This window comes from Trichoplusia ni, chromosome 18, assembly GCF_003590095.1.
Source record: "Trichoplusia ni isolate ovarian cell line Hi5 chromosome 18, tn1, whole genome shotgun sequence".
Classification (NCBI taxonomy): Eukaryota; Metazoa; Arthropoda; class Insecta; order Lepidoptera; family Noctuidae; genus Trichoplusia; species Trichoplusia ni.
In genome coordinates this window covers 6,665,997-6,684,084 of record NC_039495.1, presented here as the reverse complement: position 1 = coordinate 6,684,084, position 18,088 = coordinate 6,665,997, and the positions used below count along the sequence as shown (strand labels likewise).

The window sequence follows — 18,088 nt, the reverse complement described above, 5'->3', positions numbered from 1 at the left end:
TTCAGCTTTTCGACGACATAAATTTATATATGTATGTATGTATTGTATTTATCTATCTGTGTGTGGTGTCTATGTATGTCTCAATACGGGAAAGTTGTAAATAATTTTCATTAAAATTTCGACGAAGCTCCTTTCATAGAAGCCTTAGATAAATAAAAAGTGACCTAATGATTACTAAGTGAGTTCTAAAAGTGATAGGAAACCGTAAATGGTGTGCCTAATGAAACAAAAAACTATCATTGCGCACGATACCCCAACGCCATTTTGAAGCGAAATTTTGTATGTAAGTGCCAAGTATTTCGCAATATTTTCAATTCACACCCTTGTAAAGGGGGTGCATGTGATAATTACTGATAACAGTGGATGTGAAACACGCCTGCGGAGGTGCCAGTATGTGATCAAGTGCCTTGACGGATGCCCAGAGTCGATAGTTACATTGAGGTGGGTTGCGGCGCCGTTTATCTGGAGCTCGCATTAATTAAATTAATAGTGGTATATTGAACTGACAAATTGTAAGCTAACGATGTGTTCAGTAGGCAGTAAAGTGAGCATTATTTATGTGGGATTGAAACGCTAGCAGTGTGTTCTGAGTGTTGTATTACGGCGTGGCAAGTGTTATCGGTGGCGTTTCCGACTGTTGCAGATAGCGGGTGGCGCGGAGGATGGCCCGGCCCGACGGGAGCGTTCTCAATAACTGACGGACGCTGCCGGCTTACAGCTGGCGCAAGCAGTAGGTTCATGGCTTTGTGTTCTCAACACTACATAACTTTACACAAGACATTGATTTTTCAAGTTTTAAAGGACATCAAATAAATGTGTCACTGTTCATGAGCCAGCTGAGGATGGTCCATAATGATATAATTGGATCCTAATATCATACTGTAGTTGCCTTCAATTTACTTCTTTTGACAGTCTGAGCTGCAAAGCACCATCAGTATCAAATGCACTTCTTATTAGGTTAGCATATAGTTTTCCTCCTGATACTGTCAGAATTAGATTCCAGAGCCATTTATTATTTTAGGCTCAGAAGGGACCATAAAATGCATGATAAAACAGCCTACATGTTTGAATCAGTTTAACAATTTATAATATTTAGTAAATGTTTGATTTTATTACCTAAATTTATACTCTGTAATATTTTCCTTAAAGAAGGAAATGAGAACTAAAAGAAGTCAATAAACAGTTATCTTTTTTGTTGTAAACATTATTTACTCAAAATACATCAGGAAGATGGAAACTATTTAGTAACTAGAAAACAGCAATTGCATAAAATTCATATTGGATTTGGCTCATAATTTATTGCTTTAAATTTGAACATTTTATTTTTCATCCAATTATTACATTAATATGTGTGTATTATTGTTTGTTAATTACAACTATGGAAAGTATATTTAGCTTTAGTTTTTCTATTAAACATTACCTTAACATTATCTCATTGATCATACAAGTATCAGCTGTTCCATTGCTGTCTTTAAAAAGTCAGTGTGGATATGTCAATTTTTTTTTGTAAACCTATCTAATGTTCTTGCAGATTAAAATGCCACGTCCTGGCAGTCTTAAGGACCCAGACATTGCTGAATTATTTAGCAGACATGATCCGGAGAAGATCTTCGAAGACCTCCGTGAGATCGGTCATGGGTCTTTCGGAGCAGTCTACTATGCTCGCTGCAATCTCACTAAAGAGATTGTGGCGATCAAGAAAATGTCATATGTGGGAAAACAGAGTGAGGAAAAATGGCAGGATATTTTGAAAGAAATAAAGTGAGTAAAACCCTTTGCCTGTATCCATAGTAACTAGCTTTAGTTATCAAACAAGTTCTATAAAATATTATTGTTGTGTATCTCCCAAAGATATCAACCTATCAAGCAATAGCTTTATAAACCTAATAATGCCAGATATATATGAATTAGGGTTCCAGGTACTTTAGAAATAACAGCCTTTACCTCTGATAATTATTTATAAACAGCTTGTTATTGTCACTTATAGTCTAATAGAACAGGCTCCTCATAATCAGAGTTGGCCAGTCATCAAGCAATTAGTCAGTGATGTCTTAGAATAAATATCACAATTACATACATCTTTGTTTACTGAACAAGACATCAATTTAAATCTAAATATGAGGTACATTATTGAGGCAACATTGAGAGCAATTCATCCATATTACACTCTAAATGTTTTTGTAAACTGTTGTCAGATTTATATAATGTGAATAATATTTTCAAGGGTGTTCTTACTTCTATTGTTGTTTTATTCCTTGAAGCTTATAATAAACAATTTAAAGTATTCTAAGTAATTGCTAAACCCTTAATAATGTAGCAAGTGATTAACACATTTTTATTTAATAAGGAAACCACCAGATGACCTTGTAACCATTAGATTTGGAAAATAAAAAAGTTATTTACTATGATTATTATAAACCTTGATGATTATGTATATTAAAGAAAACATAAATTATTAATATGAGTACTCTGTATCAAATAATAAACAGGGTAATACTTGAGTACAAAATTATATACTTTACCGGTTACTATAACATGTATTGTAATTCCAAAAGCTTTTGTAATCTCATTATTAAATCATGGTTGTACTTTTAGATTCTTAAAACAATTGGAACACCCAAACACCATTGAATACAAGGGTTGCTATAAAAGAGAGCACACAGCATGGCTGGTTATGGAGTATTGTGTTGGATCTGCATCGGATATCATAGAGGTAAGCATTATTAAAACAAATATTTCCCAGTTTTGTAACCACAAACAGATAGATTGTGGATAACATGCCATTAGATATACAATCAGATTTGGTTTTTACAATTTATTCACGCATAATCAATTAGATTAGAGCGAATTACGAAATTTTGGCGATAAAAACATACATATTATGTAATGTCACATTTCCCTATTTGTAATTTACCGAAAATACGCAAGAATTCAAATTGACGATTTAAGATTTTATCTTCAACCAATGCACGCGTAATTGTACTAAAGTATTATAGATCAAACCTGATTCTTTTATCGCGAAATCAATCCCACGAATGGTACTGATAAACAGTGGATCTGTGAAACGAATTCTCTGATACTGTAATACGATGACATGTTGATATTTATACTGTACCTAAATCTTAGTAAAATCTTTTGTCGAGATAGTGACTCAGTTTTAAATAAACCAATGTCATTTGTTTTGTTATTAGCTCAATATAAACGTGGTCACCGTGGTTCTAATTAAGTAGTCGCCTTTTACATACATTTTACTTTATAAGTGAGATATTTGTCTGTAAAATATATAACAGCTATCAGATAAATTTCGTAAGCTTCGTAAAAAAACAAAATTGATCTCCAATGACTACAAAATAGATCCTTTTCGATTTTCGTGCTAATAGGTGATAAAAGATAATAGTATTATGTCAAGGAAAACCTTTACTTCAAGAACCGAAGGCTTCTTGCTGCCTTGGAGATAACAGTTTTACTCAATTAATTGTACTTTAAGCGCGTTTTGTTTAAAGTCAAAGAATGCGGTCGTTAAATAAAAAAAAATACTCGACAATTATGTTAATATGAATGAAATACATTAAAATAATACTACGTTAAACAATAATAATACATTAATGAGTAAATGAATCTTTATATTAAATGCTTTGTTTACAAGCAACTTGTGCGTAACAGAATAGCCTGATCTGTTTCGTCATCCTAACCTCACGACGTCACGCCGTTCATCACCGCACACAACAAAAATGTTGGGAACACAAAAAAGGATGGTTAACGAATGCAACTTTGTGTTCGCAGAATTTCTATGACTAATAATATGAAAATTTAAATTATAGTTTTCTTATTGTATTCGCTGTAAGTTATCTTTGATTTCCCAGAATATTCTTGTAGTCGTGTTTTGAGTCATTCGTAATCTTAATAACTAAGTACGATGCTAATATTCCCTAAAGATTGTTTAATAGTAGTAGTTACAGTTCATAGTAGTACACCATTGATGGAAATAGAATTTATTCTATACTAGCTTTTCGCCCGCGTCGAGGTCGGTTATATCGCGTTTCCAAGAGAACTCTTCAAAAGTCCGGGCAAATAACTATCCTATGTTCTTTCTCAAGGTCAACTCTATCTTTGTACCAAATTCCATTAAAATCAGTGCAGTGGTTTAGACGTGAAAGCGTAACAGACAGACAGAGAGAGTTACTTTCGCATTTATAATATTCGTAGGGATTAGTAGGGACTATAAAAGCATAAAAACATATGTTGACTATAATAATTCGTCATTTTGAATAATCATATTGTATTTTCTAATCTTCATAAGAGTTTAACGCGAGTTCAATCACTGTTCGCCTTCTAGAAATAAGCCTAAATGCTACTTCAATTAAAACAATATATCATCCAGCAGCACGATCGTAACAAAAAGATAATAAACAAACAGAATGAAAAAACGTAAAGCACTGCTTGTTATGGATCAGTGAATTTAATTATTGTACAAAATGTCAGGTGTCGTCGAGTTCCGTCACACGTTGTCTAATTAATTCAAGCCGCATCGGCACGCGCAGTATATGCAAATAAAATAAATATGATATAATGTCATATTGTTTCCTGTTTTTGTGTTACATAATACAATCTGACTTCCGACATCGTGGATCGTGCTTCACTTGGCTCCCATTACTTTCATTTGCGACTGTATTGTTGTTTATTCGAATTAATTTGAAGCAATTGTTATGATTTTAATGATGTTTAAGTAAAGATTATCCTTATGAGAGACTAAATGATTGTTACAGTTTACACAAATTACACAATTGAGACATTTTTACAAGTATGAAAACTTTCAAGAATGTCTTATAGATGTATTTTGTTGTCGCTACGTTGTGCTTTCATGAAAATCAGGATGTAATTAAATAAACACGACAAAATTTAGCCAACATTTACAAATAAATTCTCCTTTCTTACTAGGTACACAAGCGGCCATTACGCGAGGAGGAGATTGCGGCGATCTGCGAGGGCGTGGTTTGCGGGCTGTCGTACCTGCACAGCCTCGGGCGTATCCACCGCGATATCAAGGCCGGCAACATCCTGCTCACCGAGAACGGCACCGTCAAGCTCGCCGACTTTGGCAGCGCCAGCATCAAGTGCCCCGCCAACAGCTTCGTAGGAACTCCCTACTGGATGGCTCCTGAAGTTATACTCGCCATGGACGAGGGGCAGTATGATGGGAAGGTCAGCAGTATACTTTGTTTTTCAATTACATAAATTTATGGACTACGATGTTCACCTTTTTTAAAATGCCTTTTCCCAGCCGTAGTACATTTTACGGGCTTATAATATTAGACGACCCTATCAACCCCACAAAGGCATGAAAGTTTGATATGTTTATTTGATTGAGTCTCGACTTTACTTCTTTGAGAATTTAACACTTTCTAGTACTTGTAGCCAATTACAAAACTTACTGGTTTTTTTAATACTATGTTGATATTAACGTAAGTTAAGGCAGTTTCAATAGTTTTTCTGCTGTGTTTGAGATTTGTTGTCAAAATTGCGTGTCCTTTTCAGGTGGATGTATGGTCGTTAGGCATCACGTGTATCGAGCTTGCCGAGCGTAAGCCTCCTTACTTCAACATGAACGCTATGTCCGCCCTATATCATATCGCGCAAAACGATTCACCCACCTTACAGGTAACTATCATATCATTGTGTTGTCTTTCCTATTTATTTGTGATTAATTACTTGTTAAAATTCGATTCCATGCATTGTGAGTGTTCTCATACTCTGTTGTTTTAGTATATTTCCATTTGTTTTGTTTATTCATTTTCATGCGCAAACCATTTATATCTGTTACTAATACAAAAAATTGATATACAAAAAAGTACGTATTGCAGGCGCCAGAATGGACGGACACATTCCGATACTTCGTGGAAGCGTGTCTGCAAAAGAACCCTCAGGATCGTCCGTCGTCTACTAAGCTGCTGTCGCACCCGTTCATCACGAGGCCAAGGTCGCCGAACGTGCTCGTGGACCTCATACAGCGGACTAAGGCTGCTGTGCGAGACCTTGATAACCTGAACTATCGGAAAATGAAGAAGATACTGATGGTCGACGCTGATAACGAGAGCGCTATTGGTAAGTACAACGTAATCTCATATATTTGGAAACACTTGACCGACTTTTGCGGTATTTGACCTTTTTTATCGTTCACATATGATTGAAGCTTATAAACATGTGTCGTTTTGACATTGTTTTTGTTAAATGCGATTTAGATGAAACTGAAAGCGTTTAGCTTTTGTCTTTTATTAATGTTGTGTAAAATGGTCGAATGTTTTATCGCTATTTAACATTTCAGCTCCCCAGTCGACCATACTAGTTATTATAATGGCGTTTGACGAAATTCTAAATAGTTTTACTTTTAATACGCTGAAAACTATTTTTCCGTATCACCAGTACAGTACTGACAGTAACAACTACAACAATACTTAGCCAAGTAAAGAGCAATATTAGTCGCCTAGACGAAGCTCCTACATTTTTCCACTGTTGTTCTCTTCGTCATAATCCAATATTCAAGCCAGATCTTCACTATTTAATATTAAAGACCATATTCTGTTATTCATAACTTTTAACTTACAGACATTACTAATAAACCCATTATTATGTAGGTGACAGTGAAGAGACAGCGGAAGAGCGGTCAGGCGGCGACAGCTCCAAGTCGAACTCCGCCACGTCCGAGCACAGCGCGGCCGGCGCCTCCAGCCAGAGCTCGTCCTCCGGCAGTCTGCGGCGGCGGCCACACCCGGTAACTACATATTTTATGGGAATAATAATTTATATAAAGCCCAAATTAGGTTTATCTCCACAAACAACAATAGTTTTGTAGCTACCTTGGGCCATCCATGTTTGTCTTTTATAGATCAGGGGTGGGTGGCCCCTGGTAGATACCCCAACATATTTAGATTAAAGTTCTCGACAAGGCCTCTGCAAGGAAGACCAGTGTCCCCGTGCAAGCCTTTAAAAAGGACCGGATCTCGTCCCATGAAGTTATTCCCTGACAGAAAAGAGATATATAATAATATAATAGGGAATTAAAATAAATATTAGACTAAGATCGCCTACTATAGACACAAAGTCGTATATTGGTCTATACGACTTTAAATGTGATCTTTGTTGACTAGGCTATACTGTCTGGAAAAAGTCAAATTAAGTTTAGAGTACAAAAAAAAAAACTGAATACAGTTTAAAGAAGTAGAGGAGGATGCAATTTAATGTTGAATTATTGATACATCTCTTGTTCTAAAGCATTAAATGATAGACTTAGTCGTTTATTTGAGCCCAAATAATATCAATTGATTATTTAGTTTCCCTAAAATATATTATTTCTTGTTTTAGCAGCAGGTGAACGCGAACCATCACGGGCAACATCAACAGCAGCCTCTTTACACGCATCTCAACCACCAGCACTCGTCGCACTCGGCCAGGTCAGTGAACCTTCGTATTATAATAGGAATAGTATGCACATAAATCAAGTACTCTCTGCTGCTGAGAGCCTACAACATCTTAAAAGATAATATTATAACAGTAGTGGAAGAAGCACAACATCTTATCTGTAGAAATGTTATGAGTAATTATAAAAATACGCTAAATAATTGATAAATGCAAAGAATATAAGAACCCTTACATAGAAAGTGGCATTAACAAGAATACAGTTACGAATTTTTCCTTATTGTATATTATGAGGAAAAGTTTGTGACTATTGTTAGTTTGTTTCATGCCAGTATTTAATGAAATAACAACTTATTGATTGACCCTATGTTGTTGTTATACTAAGTTTAGGAAAGAGGGTGATTTTTGATTTCTCCTAAATGAAGTTGAGTATTATGTCATGTTACTCTTCTCGTAGTTAGATGTATATAAATAAACATGCATGTTTCTCGTATATTGCATTTAGTAGTATTGGGTTGGAAAAAATATTGGGCCTTTGCTGTACAAATGTTTATTGTGCTTGTATGTGTTGTTCTGGGCTGGTAGAATGGTTTATTTGCATGGTAACCTGTCGTTGTTGTACATAATTGTCTATAGTTTGCATATATTTCGTAATGTATGATCTGTAGCAAAGCCAATAAGAATATTCGGGGCAAAGCCCTTTTTTACTGACTAGATGAATGTATCATATTTCTAAAAATAAGTTATAGCACTCGCACTCGTAGAGCTTGTAAGTAGTTTGCACGTCCCGCACTAGTTAGAAACGCACTTGCCTTTCAGAGTTCGCAAGAGCTGGCTTTACTCATGTTGGTGTTTCGTACGCAGAGAGAGCGAGAGCCCTCTGCCGGGCGCGCACGACGACTACGTGAACCGCGACGCCGTGCGCGACTACGCCAACCGCGACTCTCTCTGCGACGACTACGGCGACGACTACGCCAACCGCGACGCCATCCGCGAGGCGCGCGAGCGCGAGCGAGACCGCGAGCGGGAGCGGGAGCGAGACTACCGCGAGTACGTCAACGCGCCCGCCGCCTGGCACGACGCCGGCGACGACAACCGCAACACGCAGCGTCGACAGACCACGCGCAGTTAGTAGCCATTTACATATCTTGCTATCCATTTCATTTACATTGCTGTCAAATTGCAGATATGCCTAGATATAGTCATATAATATGAAGTCAAAAATTAATTTGCCTTTATTTATAGGCATAAGCAACAACGTGTCCGCAGCGATGTCGTTAGTATCGGAGCACGGTGCAAACAACTTCGCCACGATACGAACTACCAGTATCGTGACCAAGCAGCAGAAAGAGCACAACCAGGTAAGATTCATACTACTGAAAATAAAGTACTAAATAATTGTTATTAACACTGTTTAAACAGACAAGTCTGGCTCAGATTCTTGTATCCGCTCACTGTAGCGGAGTTGACCTAATTTTGAGCTTACTGCTAGACCTATTCTAGAGTAGGTCCTGTAGGTAGAGCGTGAGCTCGTAAAGCAGGAGTTGGTTCCCCCCAGGAGATGCACGAGCAGATGTCGGGCTACAAGCGCATGCGGCGCGAGCACCAGGCGGCGCTGCTGAAGCTGGAGGAGCGCTGCAAGGCCGACGTGGACGCGCACAAGGCGCAGCTCGACCGCGAGTACGAGGCGCTGCTGCAGCAGCTGTCGCGCGAGCTCGAGCGTCTGCAGGTAACCCACTTCGTATGCTCATGCGGGAGTATCCATGACGAGGAGAATCAGATAGGGTTAGGGTAGTGTCAGAATCTTACCGACGAAACCTGAACCGCTATACTACGATAACCTCGTTTTTGTGTGTATTGCAATGCGTTGTCATGGCTGGGACCTAGGTTTTATATATTTCTATTGGTTTTAATATCGTACAGGCATTGAAAAACTTTCACCCCCGAGGGAGTGGGTGTCCATGAGGATTCCCCCGCCTAAACAAAAAAAAAAAAAAAAGGCATTGAAAAACTTTGCACTTATCGCGTCTTGACCTGACAGCCTTAAAACAAAGCTTCTGTCGCTTCGACTTCGAAGATTTGACACATATAAGACAATAAATGTCCAATGTTAACTTTCGACGTTACAGACGAAACACGCGCAAGAATTAGAACGCAAACAAAAACAGAATGCTGCAGCGGAGAAGAAGTTGATCAAGGACATAACGGCGAGGCAAGAACAAGACCGCAAGGCTTTCGAGACGCAGCGCAAGCGCGAGTACAAGGCCAACAAGGAGAGGTGGAAAAAGGAACTCAGTATGGACGACGCCACGCCCAAGAGACAACGCGATGCCACGCTGCAGTACGTACACATTGACATTTACTAACTCGTGTCTTTTATTAAGGTTACGCGGGAATAAAAGCCACACCAAGTTATTTGACTCACTAGGTGTGGTCTGCGACATAATGGTCGATATCGATGACATTTTTAGCCTAGGATTTACAAGTTCGTATTCCAACTGTTATTGTGTGCTGTGTATCAAGACGTGGTTGTCCCGTTCCAGGTCTCAGAAGGACAACCTGAAGCAGGCGGAGGCCGCGGAGGAGATGCGGCTGGTGCGGTCGCAGCGCGAGTACCTGGAGCTGGAGCTGCGCCGCTTCCGCCGCCGCCGCATGCTGGCCGCGCATCACAAGGAGCAGGAGCTGCTGCGGGAGGTACGGGCTCTACACAGTCACGGGGCAATGCCAATAGTGCGAGTGTTAACACCCATCGAATCGCTAAAATCAATGATAAAAAACGGTTATATGCTTGTGCACATATACTAATTTGGCCTTCTACATCCAGTCTCATTCTGTCTGTTAAATCACACTGTACTTTTTAGCTTCTGTGCTTTTAATAAAAAAAGTTCATGTGCACTTTATTTATAAAACTTAAGTTTATCATCATCTATTACACTTTAAATATAATAAAACACTTGGTCACACTGTTCTTAAAATTCTGTTATCAGCAACATTACACTTTATAGGACGAATGGCATGTTTCCAGGAGCTGAACAAGCGTCAGAACCAGTTGGAGCAGGCGCACGCGATGCTGCTGCGACACCACGAGAAGACGCAGGAGCTCGAGTACCGCCAGCAGAAGGGCGTGCATGCCCTCAGGTAGATAACGTCAAATAGTGTTACAGACAAGAAACAAATATCTAACAATAAAATTGTTTGCATTAAACAACTTGACTCCACTTCATTAAAATATTCTAATATACTTAATTTACACGTAGATTTTAGTGTCAGTGTTCTGTCAAGTATGCTGTGGGTAAGCATCCTGTGTCACTATTTACCTGAAGTACTATATAAAACGTGTAACCAAACATTAAAAGTATAGTCATTTTTAATCAGAAAAACTTATGGCTACCTTTCTTTTAGTCCTTATCGTGATCAGTTGTCATCGTATCAGTTTTTACAAAGTTTGTACACCGTGTTTCAGGGATGAGCAGCTGGCGAACCAGCACTCGACGGAGCTGGCCAACCAGCGCGAGTACATGCAGCGAGCGGAACACGAACTGCGCAAGAAACACGCGCTACAGCTCAAACAGCAGCCCAAGAGCCTCAAGGTATACTACAATGCCTTTTATATACACCACAACTAACGAAATAAACGAACCATACTGTACTGTAAAATAGTGTAAATACACTAAAATATTCGAAAACGATTAATGATATGGTGTAATATATGGAATAACAGTAGAATGTATGCAATACAAATTTCACTACTCTCTAATAAGTATAGTCTTGAGGTAAAAAGCTTTTCGCTCAGATTTACCTAGATATGTAAAAAAAGATAGATCTATTGGTTGCTTAATGAAAATAATTAGTGTTTTGAATAAAATAAATTATATTGACTAACATTCCGTTAATTTTCCGTGTTTACAGCAAAAAGAGATGCAGATTCGCAAGCAATTCCGTGAGACGTGCAAGATACAAACACGCCAGTATAAAGCGCTCAAAGCGCAGATTCTTCAGATGACTGCGAAGGTAGGATATCCCTTATTTATTTGAAATAGGATTGAAACTAATCACATCTGTACCTTAAAAACAAGAAAGATATTTTCTACACGAGCCTTTACAGTTGATTCATACTTAATTATTGATGAAAGTCCGCTGTAACTTGAGAAGTGTGGTAGGAATATTTGAGGCAAAATAATTTACACATAGCCTTATGTTTCCAGGAGCAACAGAAGGAGGTTATAAAGACGCTGAAGGACGAGAAGCGTCGCAAGTTGGTGCTATTAGGCGAGCAGTACGACCAGAGCATCACCGAGATGCTACAGAAGCAGACCGTCAGGCTAGACGAGAGTCAGATGGTGAGCAAACAAGCTATCAGTCAGTGGCGAAGGCTCCATACAACTCGATTCCTACCGGCTTCCCTTTCGAAATATAGCAAATACTAGTGTCTATTATTTTTCATTATCATTTAAACAAATTAATAATAATATAATAATATATAAATATAATAACAATTGCTTTTAAAAATAACTATAAGAAATATCCGCCTACCATTTCACACCGCGCAATAAATCCCGCTCACGCACAATTGGTCGTCGTTAGTAAGGACTAAGGTAACTCGTAAGGCGAAATAGGAATCCAGTGCATAGTTTCTATTGCAGCGATCGTGACCTTGACGTCACAAACCGAGCAAATCTTAGGAGCTAGGGAAGCCGCAATTTTTCGAGTTATAGGGACGGAGAGATACGCCAGAACGAGATACCGAACTTCTGTCGCCGTCCGCCGTTCGCCAGAACGAGATAGAATGATAGTTTTATTTCACTTTTGGTTCGCGGTCATTTATCTGTCAAACTTTATATTTTTTTCACCAAACCATTTGCATTTCATTCGATATGTAAGTATCATAATTTAGAATTGTTCATGTATTATTGTTGAAATGTATTTATTTGTGTAAAGTAGTGTAAACTAGAGTGAATTGGTGATAGTTTTGTGTCGTGTTAGTGCAGTGTAGTGCAGTTTAGTATTATTGTTTGGAAGTCGTCTATTTCACGCAGGTATTTAGGTAAGTTGTTTTAGTTTGTAGTTTTAATAGAAGCAGTTGTTATTTAAGTAGTAATTTGTTATAATAGAGTAATTTCGATAGCATGGCGGCATTAGTGAATGTAGAATGCTGTCTGACAGATTATTTGTTGACTGAGGAAACTTCCTTTTCAAAGTTGAGTTTTGAAAATAAAAAAAATGTAATTCATTTAGGCCGTGCTCGCCCTGACATGATTATTTTATTATAAACGACGCGATGGGTTTTTTAAACATTTTAATAGGTCTTTTTACAACAAGTATCCTTAGCTCACGGGGAGTTGTAAATTAAATAAAATGTTTTGTTTTCCTTGCTTGTTATTCTCAGATTCTAATAGCTTATGGTGCCACACGGGATTTAATGATATTAATAATCTTACAAATTCATCTAAAAACATGTTCAGACCGAAAAACATATCCGTAGTTGTTTATCATTGTATGATTTCGGAAATCATAGGATAGAAACATTTTTTGCTAATACGCATGTAGTTCATAATAAGAATGCTAAAGAAAATTCATCGTACAAGATATAAGATACAACCCATAATAACTGGAATTCACGCATCACAAGCAAGGTAAGGTTTTTTTGGTCCGGCTTCCCTTCTAAGAAAATTCACCCTTCGCCACTGCTATCAGTTATGATTTAAACTGACGTTATCAACTTCCATTAGTCCTAACAGTAGTATTCGAGAAGGAAATTTTGCTAAATGGCCTTCTAAAAGTTTATCTGTTAGCTCAACATTACTACTAACGGTTACAAAGATAAACTAAAAGTTAAGGGCGATTTTTTACCCATAGCATCAAAATAAAAAGTCCACGTTGACAACTTTCTTTTAACAATCAATCGTCATTGTAACTAAGTGGAGCAGGCTTAAGCTTTACTGGTTTATTCCAGATGGAGTGCCAGCAGCTGAAGATGCAGCTGGAGCACGAGCTGGACATGTTGACGGCCTACCAGAGCAAGAGCAAGATGCAGGCCGACGCGCAGCGGAACCGCGAGCGGAGGGAGCTCGAGGACCGCGTGGCTGTGCGCAGGGCCCTGCTCGAGCAGAAGGTGCGCGATACATTATAAAACTATCTTGCCGTAGTCGACAAAATCGCATTTTTATTTTTATTTAATATAAAGCAATAGTGAGCTAAGAAAGAGTATTCGTATTCTTGTGCAGATGGAGTCGGAGTGCGCGCAGTTCGTGGCGGAGCGCGCGGAGCGGACGCGGCTGCTGCACGAGAGGCACGAGCGCGAGCTCGAGCACTTCGACAACGAGAGCGCGCGCCTCGGGTTCAGGTGAGAGGCGGCCCGGGGGGGGGGGCGCTGCCGGCCTGGCCCGCGGGACTAGACGTAACGGAGTGTGTTTGTTGCAGCGCGATGGCCATCGCGGAGGGCAGCCGGGAGGGCTACGGCGAGGAGGAGCAGTCGCTGTCGGGCTCGATGCTGTCGCTGGCGCACAGCAACTCGTCGGCGAGCTTCGCGGCCGGCTCGCTGTAGCCGCCCGCCCTCTAATGCTGTTGCCAAACCGCCGCCATACATTACTGTTACTCGCTTATAGACGCGATAGGTGTACGCTTCAGTAGATCATTGCTTGTTCGTATTCGTGATGAGAACTCTTTTGTATAATATTATATGACGGCGGCGTCGCGGTAGTGGACCGCCAGGCTGCCGGCCGCCGTGATAAGGCCGCAGCCCGGGTCCACGTCGGCGGCGGCCACCCTCGCGCGACTACCGAGCGTTACGAGACGCTCACAAAATCTTGTGGACCCCGAGTATAATTAAGTATTGTAAATTATTCATCGCGAATTTTGGAAGTGTCATACACTCGTTGCGCTCTCTAGTATTCGAAGCGTGTTACATACGATCGATTGTTGTTATTAACGTTAGCAATGTTCACGGGCTACCTCATTAGACTTGTTACGAAACAAATTATATGTGTTGGTTGATTGAATCGTGTGAATATTTTGTGGTCCGCAGAAGTATTATTCCGAGTATTGGGCATGGTGCAATGTTTTGGCAGCAGCATTAAACTCCACGTCCCATTCTATTTACTGAGACTGTCTGCCCTCCCGCGGTATGGAAATTCATGTTAATTGGCAACATGACGTTACCTAATATACTGTTGGACACTGATAATATTAGCCTAATTTTTTTATAATTTTTTGTTGTCTTCCAAAGTGAAAAGTTATTAAGGCCGTTTGGCAAATGGTTCGGGAGGGCATTTCCTATTTTATTACACTATTAAGTTTATTGCACTCCATAATTAAATACTTATATCTCTTAGCTACAGGCGAGTCGAGGATTAAACAAACAAAAGCAGCATCCGATATTGTAACAGGTTACTGTCGCTCACTGCATCGGGTGGGACCCGGATGTTTATGTATCTGTCTAATCGTAGACTATGTACGGTATATCGTTTAGTCATAATAGCAATACTATAATTTAGGTGAGTTAAATAAATTAAGTACTTCGTACTAAAGAAAAAGATTGAAGCCAATTCATAATGATATGTACATGTAAAGAATCCGGGTCCTAATAACATACCACACAAATTAATTGTTCGTCGACCCAATTGTAAATGCATCGCCATGTTTCTGGTATTTTGAAATCACAATCAATAAAAAAAGCATCTTTGTTTGTAAATACATAATATTATGTACCCTTGGTTTTATATTAGATACGACGGATCACTATTGAAGTGTAACATTATTTTTACATAACTTTAAAATATTTATATTAAAATCATGGATGTTTTAACCATCAATCGAATAATGTGCCTAAATCTACATAAGTGTTTTTTTATCAAAATATCGGAAACATGTGGATACATGAAGTGAAACTGTAATAGTAACAAAGAGGTTATACGCGAGTCTGTCTGCATATGTCTGAGGTTATTTAAATGATGCATCGATGTGAGAATGTGACGCTTTTTTCTATTAGAAATTTACTCACGGTACGACACTGTTCCGTTGGCTTGCCAGCCGCCACGGCGTTAGATAACAAAAATATTAGTTGTATATCTGAAAAGAAGATAGCAATACATGGTCGAAAGAATCGCACTACGCTCCTAACGTTGTGATCACACGATAATATTAAAAATTGTATTAAAAAAAGATTAAACTTAATTTAATTCCCGTCTGAATATTCGATCTCTTAGACATAAGAAATTTTATCATCTCTAGAATATGATTAGACCGTCCATCGTTGACCTGAAGCTCACGTGCGCGATGCGTACAGCGTACGTTGCGCACCAGAGGAACAACGGAACAGTGTCCAGTAGAGGGCATGATTACATTTTAAACTCTAGTATTCGTGATCCAGTCTTGTATAAATTTGTAGTTTTACATAAGTTTCCACAGTGGTTCTAGCTGATATTTCGTCTTGATGCTCTAATAAAACAAGATTGAAAATGTTGATAACGGAATACCACGAACACGTCAAATGATGAAGGTAAACTTTGCAGTGAAACCAAGGAATGTTGATCCTCAAAGTGTACGCTTAACAAGTTTGACAAAAGGCATTAATTAGATAAAGTAGTCAGTGAGACACCAGCCGCGCGCAGCCCCGCCCCGCCACTGTTTACAGAGAATGTTATTATTTACAACATTAGATAGTCCAAATTCTAATATTCATATCATTAGTTTTTACTTTAGGAACTTTTGCATGTTTGTGTAAACTGAAATTATTTGAAACACGGACTGACGGTATTTGTTTATTGGCCTAGAATTGAGTTTATTAAATGTTACTAGGATTTTTTATGGTAAACAGTATGTTTATTTTAGATATTTTTAGAAGTTAAAAGGAAGTTGTACGAACGCTTTACTAAATCATAATATCAACGCGCAGGCGGTGCTTGCCGCTGCGCGTTGTGTAAATGTATAGAGTATATATTATGTATTATTGTGAATATGTATTACGAGCACACGGTTTGCCTTAAGGGCGGAGGGGCGCGTTGGATCTGGCGTTATGTATATAAAGAACAATAATATATAATTAAAATATTATAAATAATTTGTTACTTTTGTAAGGTGCGAGTGCGGTTTTGTGTACATTGGAAGTGCGACGCGGCGGACCCCGTGCGGGGCCCGACTATGTGCTATTTTCTTTATTTAGTGTCCTAATACCCTATCGTATTGTGTACTAAGCTTATCAGTCAAATATGTATAGCAAATGTATTATTTAATTTAAAATGGATTATAGTCATAAATACCCAAATTTAGTTAATACTATTTTTAAAGTATTTTGTATTATTTTTATTAATATTCTTTTCCTAAAGCATCACATGATGTGATCGTATTATTTGAGTTGTTGGAGGTTTCTAAACAGATTTTAAGTATCGAAGCCTAAGTGAATTAGGTATAAAATTATATACAAAGCGTTTGACAAAAGTTAGCTGTTTACACGTGAGTCTTTACACAACGCTATTTACTTAACATAATATTATAAAATTTGCTTCAATTTCTTAATTAATGCCAGAAACTGGTAAATGGCACTGTGAATCGATCTCACGATATTCGTAGACTCCGCCCTTCCCCTCCAAATCTGACCAAATATATGACAATAATCTCTAGACACAGCCTAACTTGACTCGTCACCCTGTCTCTGTACATAATTAAGACTGCGAGCGCGCGGAGTGGACCTAAAAGTTGGAATTACGGCGCTCTATCTAACTGACTGCACTGAAATTGGTTTGCACTTTATTCTCTTATAAAAATAATACTCAATACCACCTAAATAAGTAATACTATTTCTGCTAAATTATCTAATTCTTCAACAGAGTAGTAAATAACAAACAATCGCTTATCCTGGGTTGCGTTATCAACCGGCTATCTTAGTGTCATTATATTTATGACAAAATAATGCCGGTACTATTCCGCTTAGTTACGTCCACTGTCGAACTCCGCCGATTTCGCAACTAATCAGGAAACGAAGCACTATGGAATTGAATTGTATGCTGTAACTTCGCTTGCGTGCAATAGATGGTCGGTACTTAACGTTAGGCGCGTAGTTTTTGCTCGCTGACATAGTCCCTTGCCTCGGCCGAGGAGCAGAGCGGACAGCGGTGTCGCGGAGGCGAGGCCGCGGCTGGCTCTGCCCTGGCGGCGGCTCGGGTATAGTGCGTAGGCGCGTCTTTTCCTATTCCAACCTCCCACCACTTAGCTGTTCTAGAGTTAGATGTTATCAGTTATCTGTCACCTTACAACGGTCACGATCTACAGAATTATTATTATGAGATAGAAGTACCAAACTCGTAGTTAGCGGTCACATATTTTGTAAATTGTAACTATACAATTTTTATATTTTACCATTGTATAGTCTTTTATCACAGATAGGTAGTTAGCAATATTGTGACCGATGTGACAAGGTGCGCACGCGGCCGCGGGTTATTCATTATTATAGTTTGCGATTGTTTGCGGCTCGCTCGGTGCACCGTTGTTTTCTTTTTATTTTTTGTTACATAATATTTAACAATGAATTTCTAGATTCTAACTATTATCACTAATAATACTGTAATATAATCTGGTTCATGAAAAATCAAACCGAAATAAATTAAATGGAAAGAAAATCAACCCTGTGTATTATTACTCTGACAATCCTGCTTTGTGTACACAAAACATTAACAATGAC

General features: G+C 38.6%; 1 protein-coding gene across 8 annotated transcripts; it reads left to right on the top strand.

Moving 5' to 3' along the window:
• The first annotated feature begins 44 nt into the window (after nt 1–44).
• On the top strand, nt 45–18,030 carry LOC113502828 (serine/threonine-protein kinase Tao). 8 transcript variants are annotated; one of them, XM_026884550.1, is made up of 21 exons: nt 45–283; nt 644–730; nt 1,532–1,761; nt 2,596–2,713; nt 4,939–5,202; nt 5,536–5,658; nt 5,850–6,102; nt 6,633–6,769; nt 7,360–7,448; nt 8,233–8,540; nt 8,659–8,774; nt 8,972–9,142; nt 9,543–9,754; nt 9,957–10,107; nt 10,439–10,551; nt 10,877–11,003; nt 11,323–11,424; nt 11,619–11,753; nt 13,367–13,525; nt 13,638–13,756; nt 13,834–18,030. In XM_026884550.1, the coding sequence occupies exons 3-21, from the start codon at nt 1,538–1,540 to the stop codon at nt 13,955–13,957; spliced, it is 3,045 nt and encodes a 1,014-aa protein (XP_026740351.1). In that variant the 5' UTR covers nt 45–283; nt 644–730; nt 1,532–1,537; the 3' UTR covers nt 13,958–18,030. The 8 variants fall into 8 exon arrangements, with proteins under 8 accessions (XP_026740351.1, XP_026740353.1, XP_026740354.1 ...); XM_026884552.1 differs by having other exon boundaries at nt 45–441; nt 7,363–7,448; XM_026884553.1 differs by having other exon boundaries at nt 45–441; nt 8,975–9,142.
• The last annotated feature ends 58 nt before the right edge of the window (nt 18,031–18,088 follow it).

Bases quoted from the DNA above. Each gene is read 5' to 3' on its own strand.
- LOC113502828 (XM_026884550.1), top strand. From the start codon at position 1,538: ATGCCACGTCCTGGCAGTCTTAAGGACCCAGACATTGCTGAATTATTT. The intron at 8,541-8,658 runs GTTAGTAGCCAT...CTTTATTTATAG, and splicing joins GCGTCGACAGACCACGCGCA to GCATAAGCAACAACGTGTCC. The intron at 11,425-11,618 runs GTAGGATATCCC...TTATGTTTCCAG, and splicing joins TTCTTCAGATGACTGCGAAG to GAGCAACAGAAGGAGGTTAT.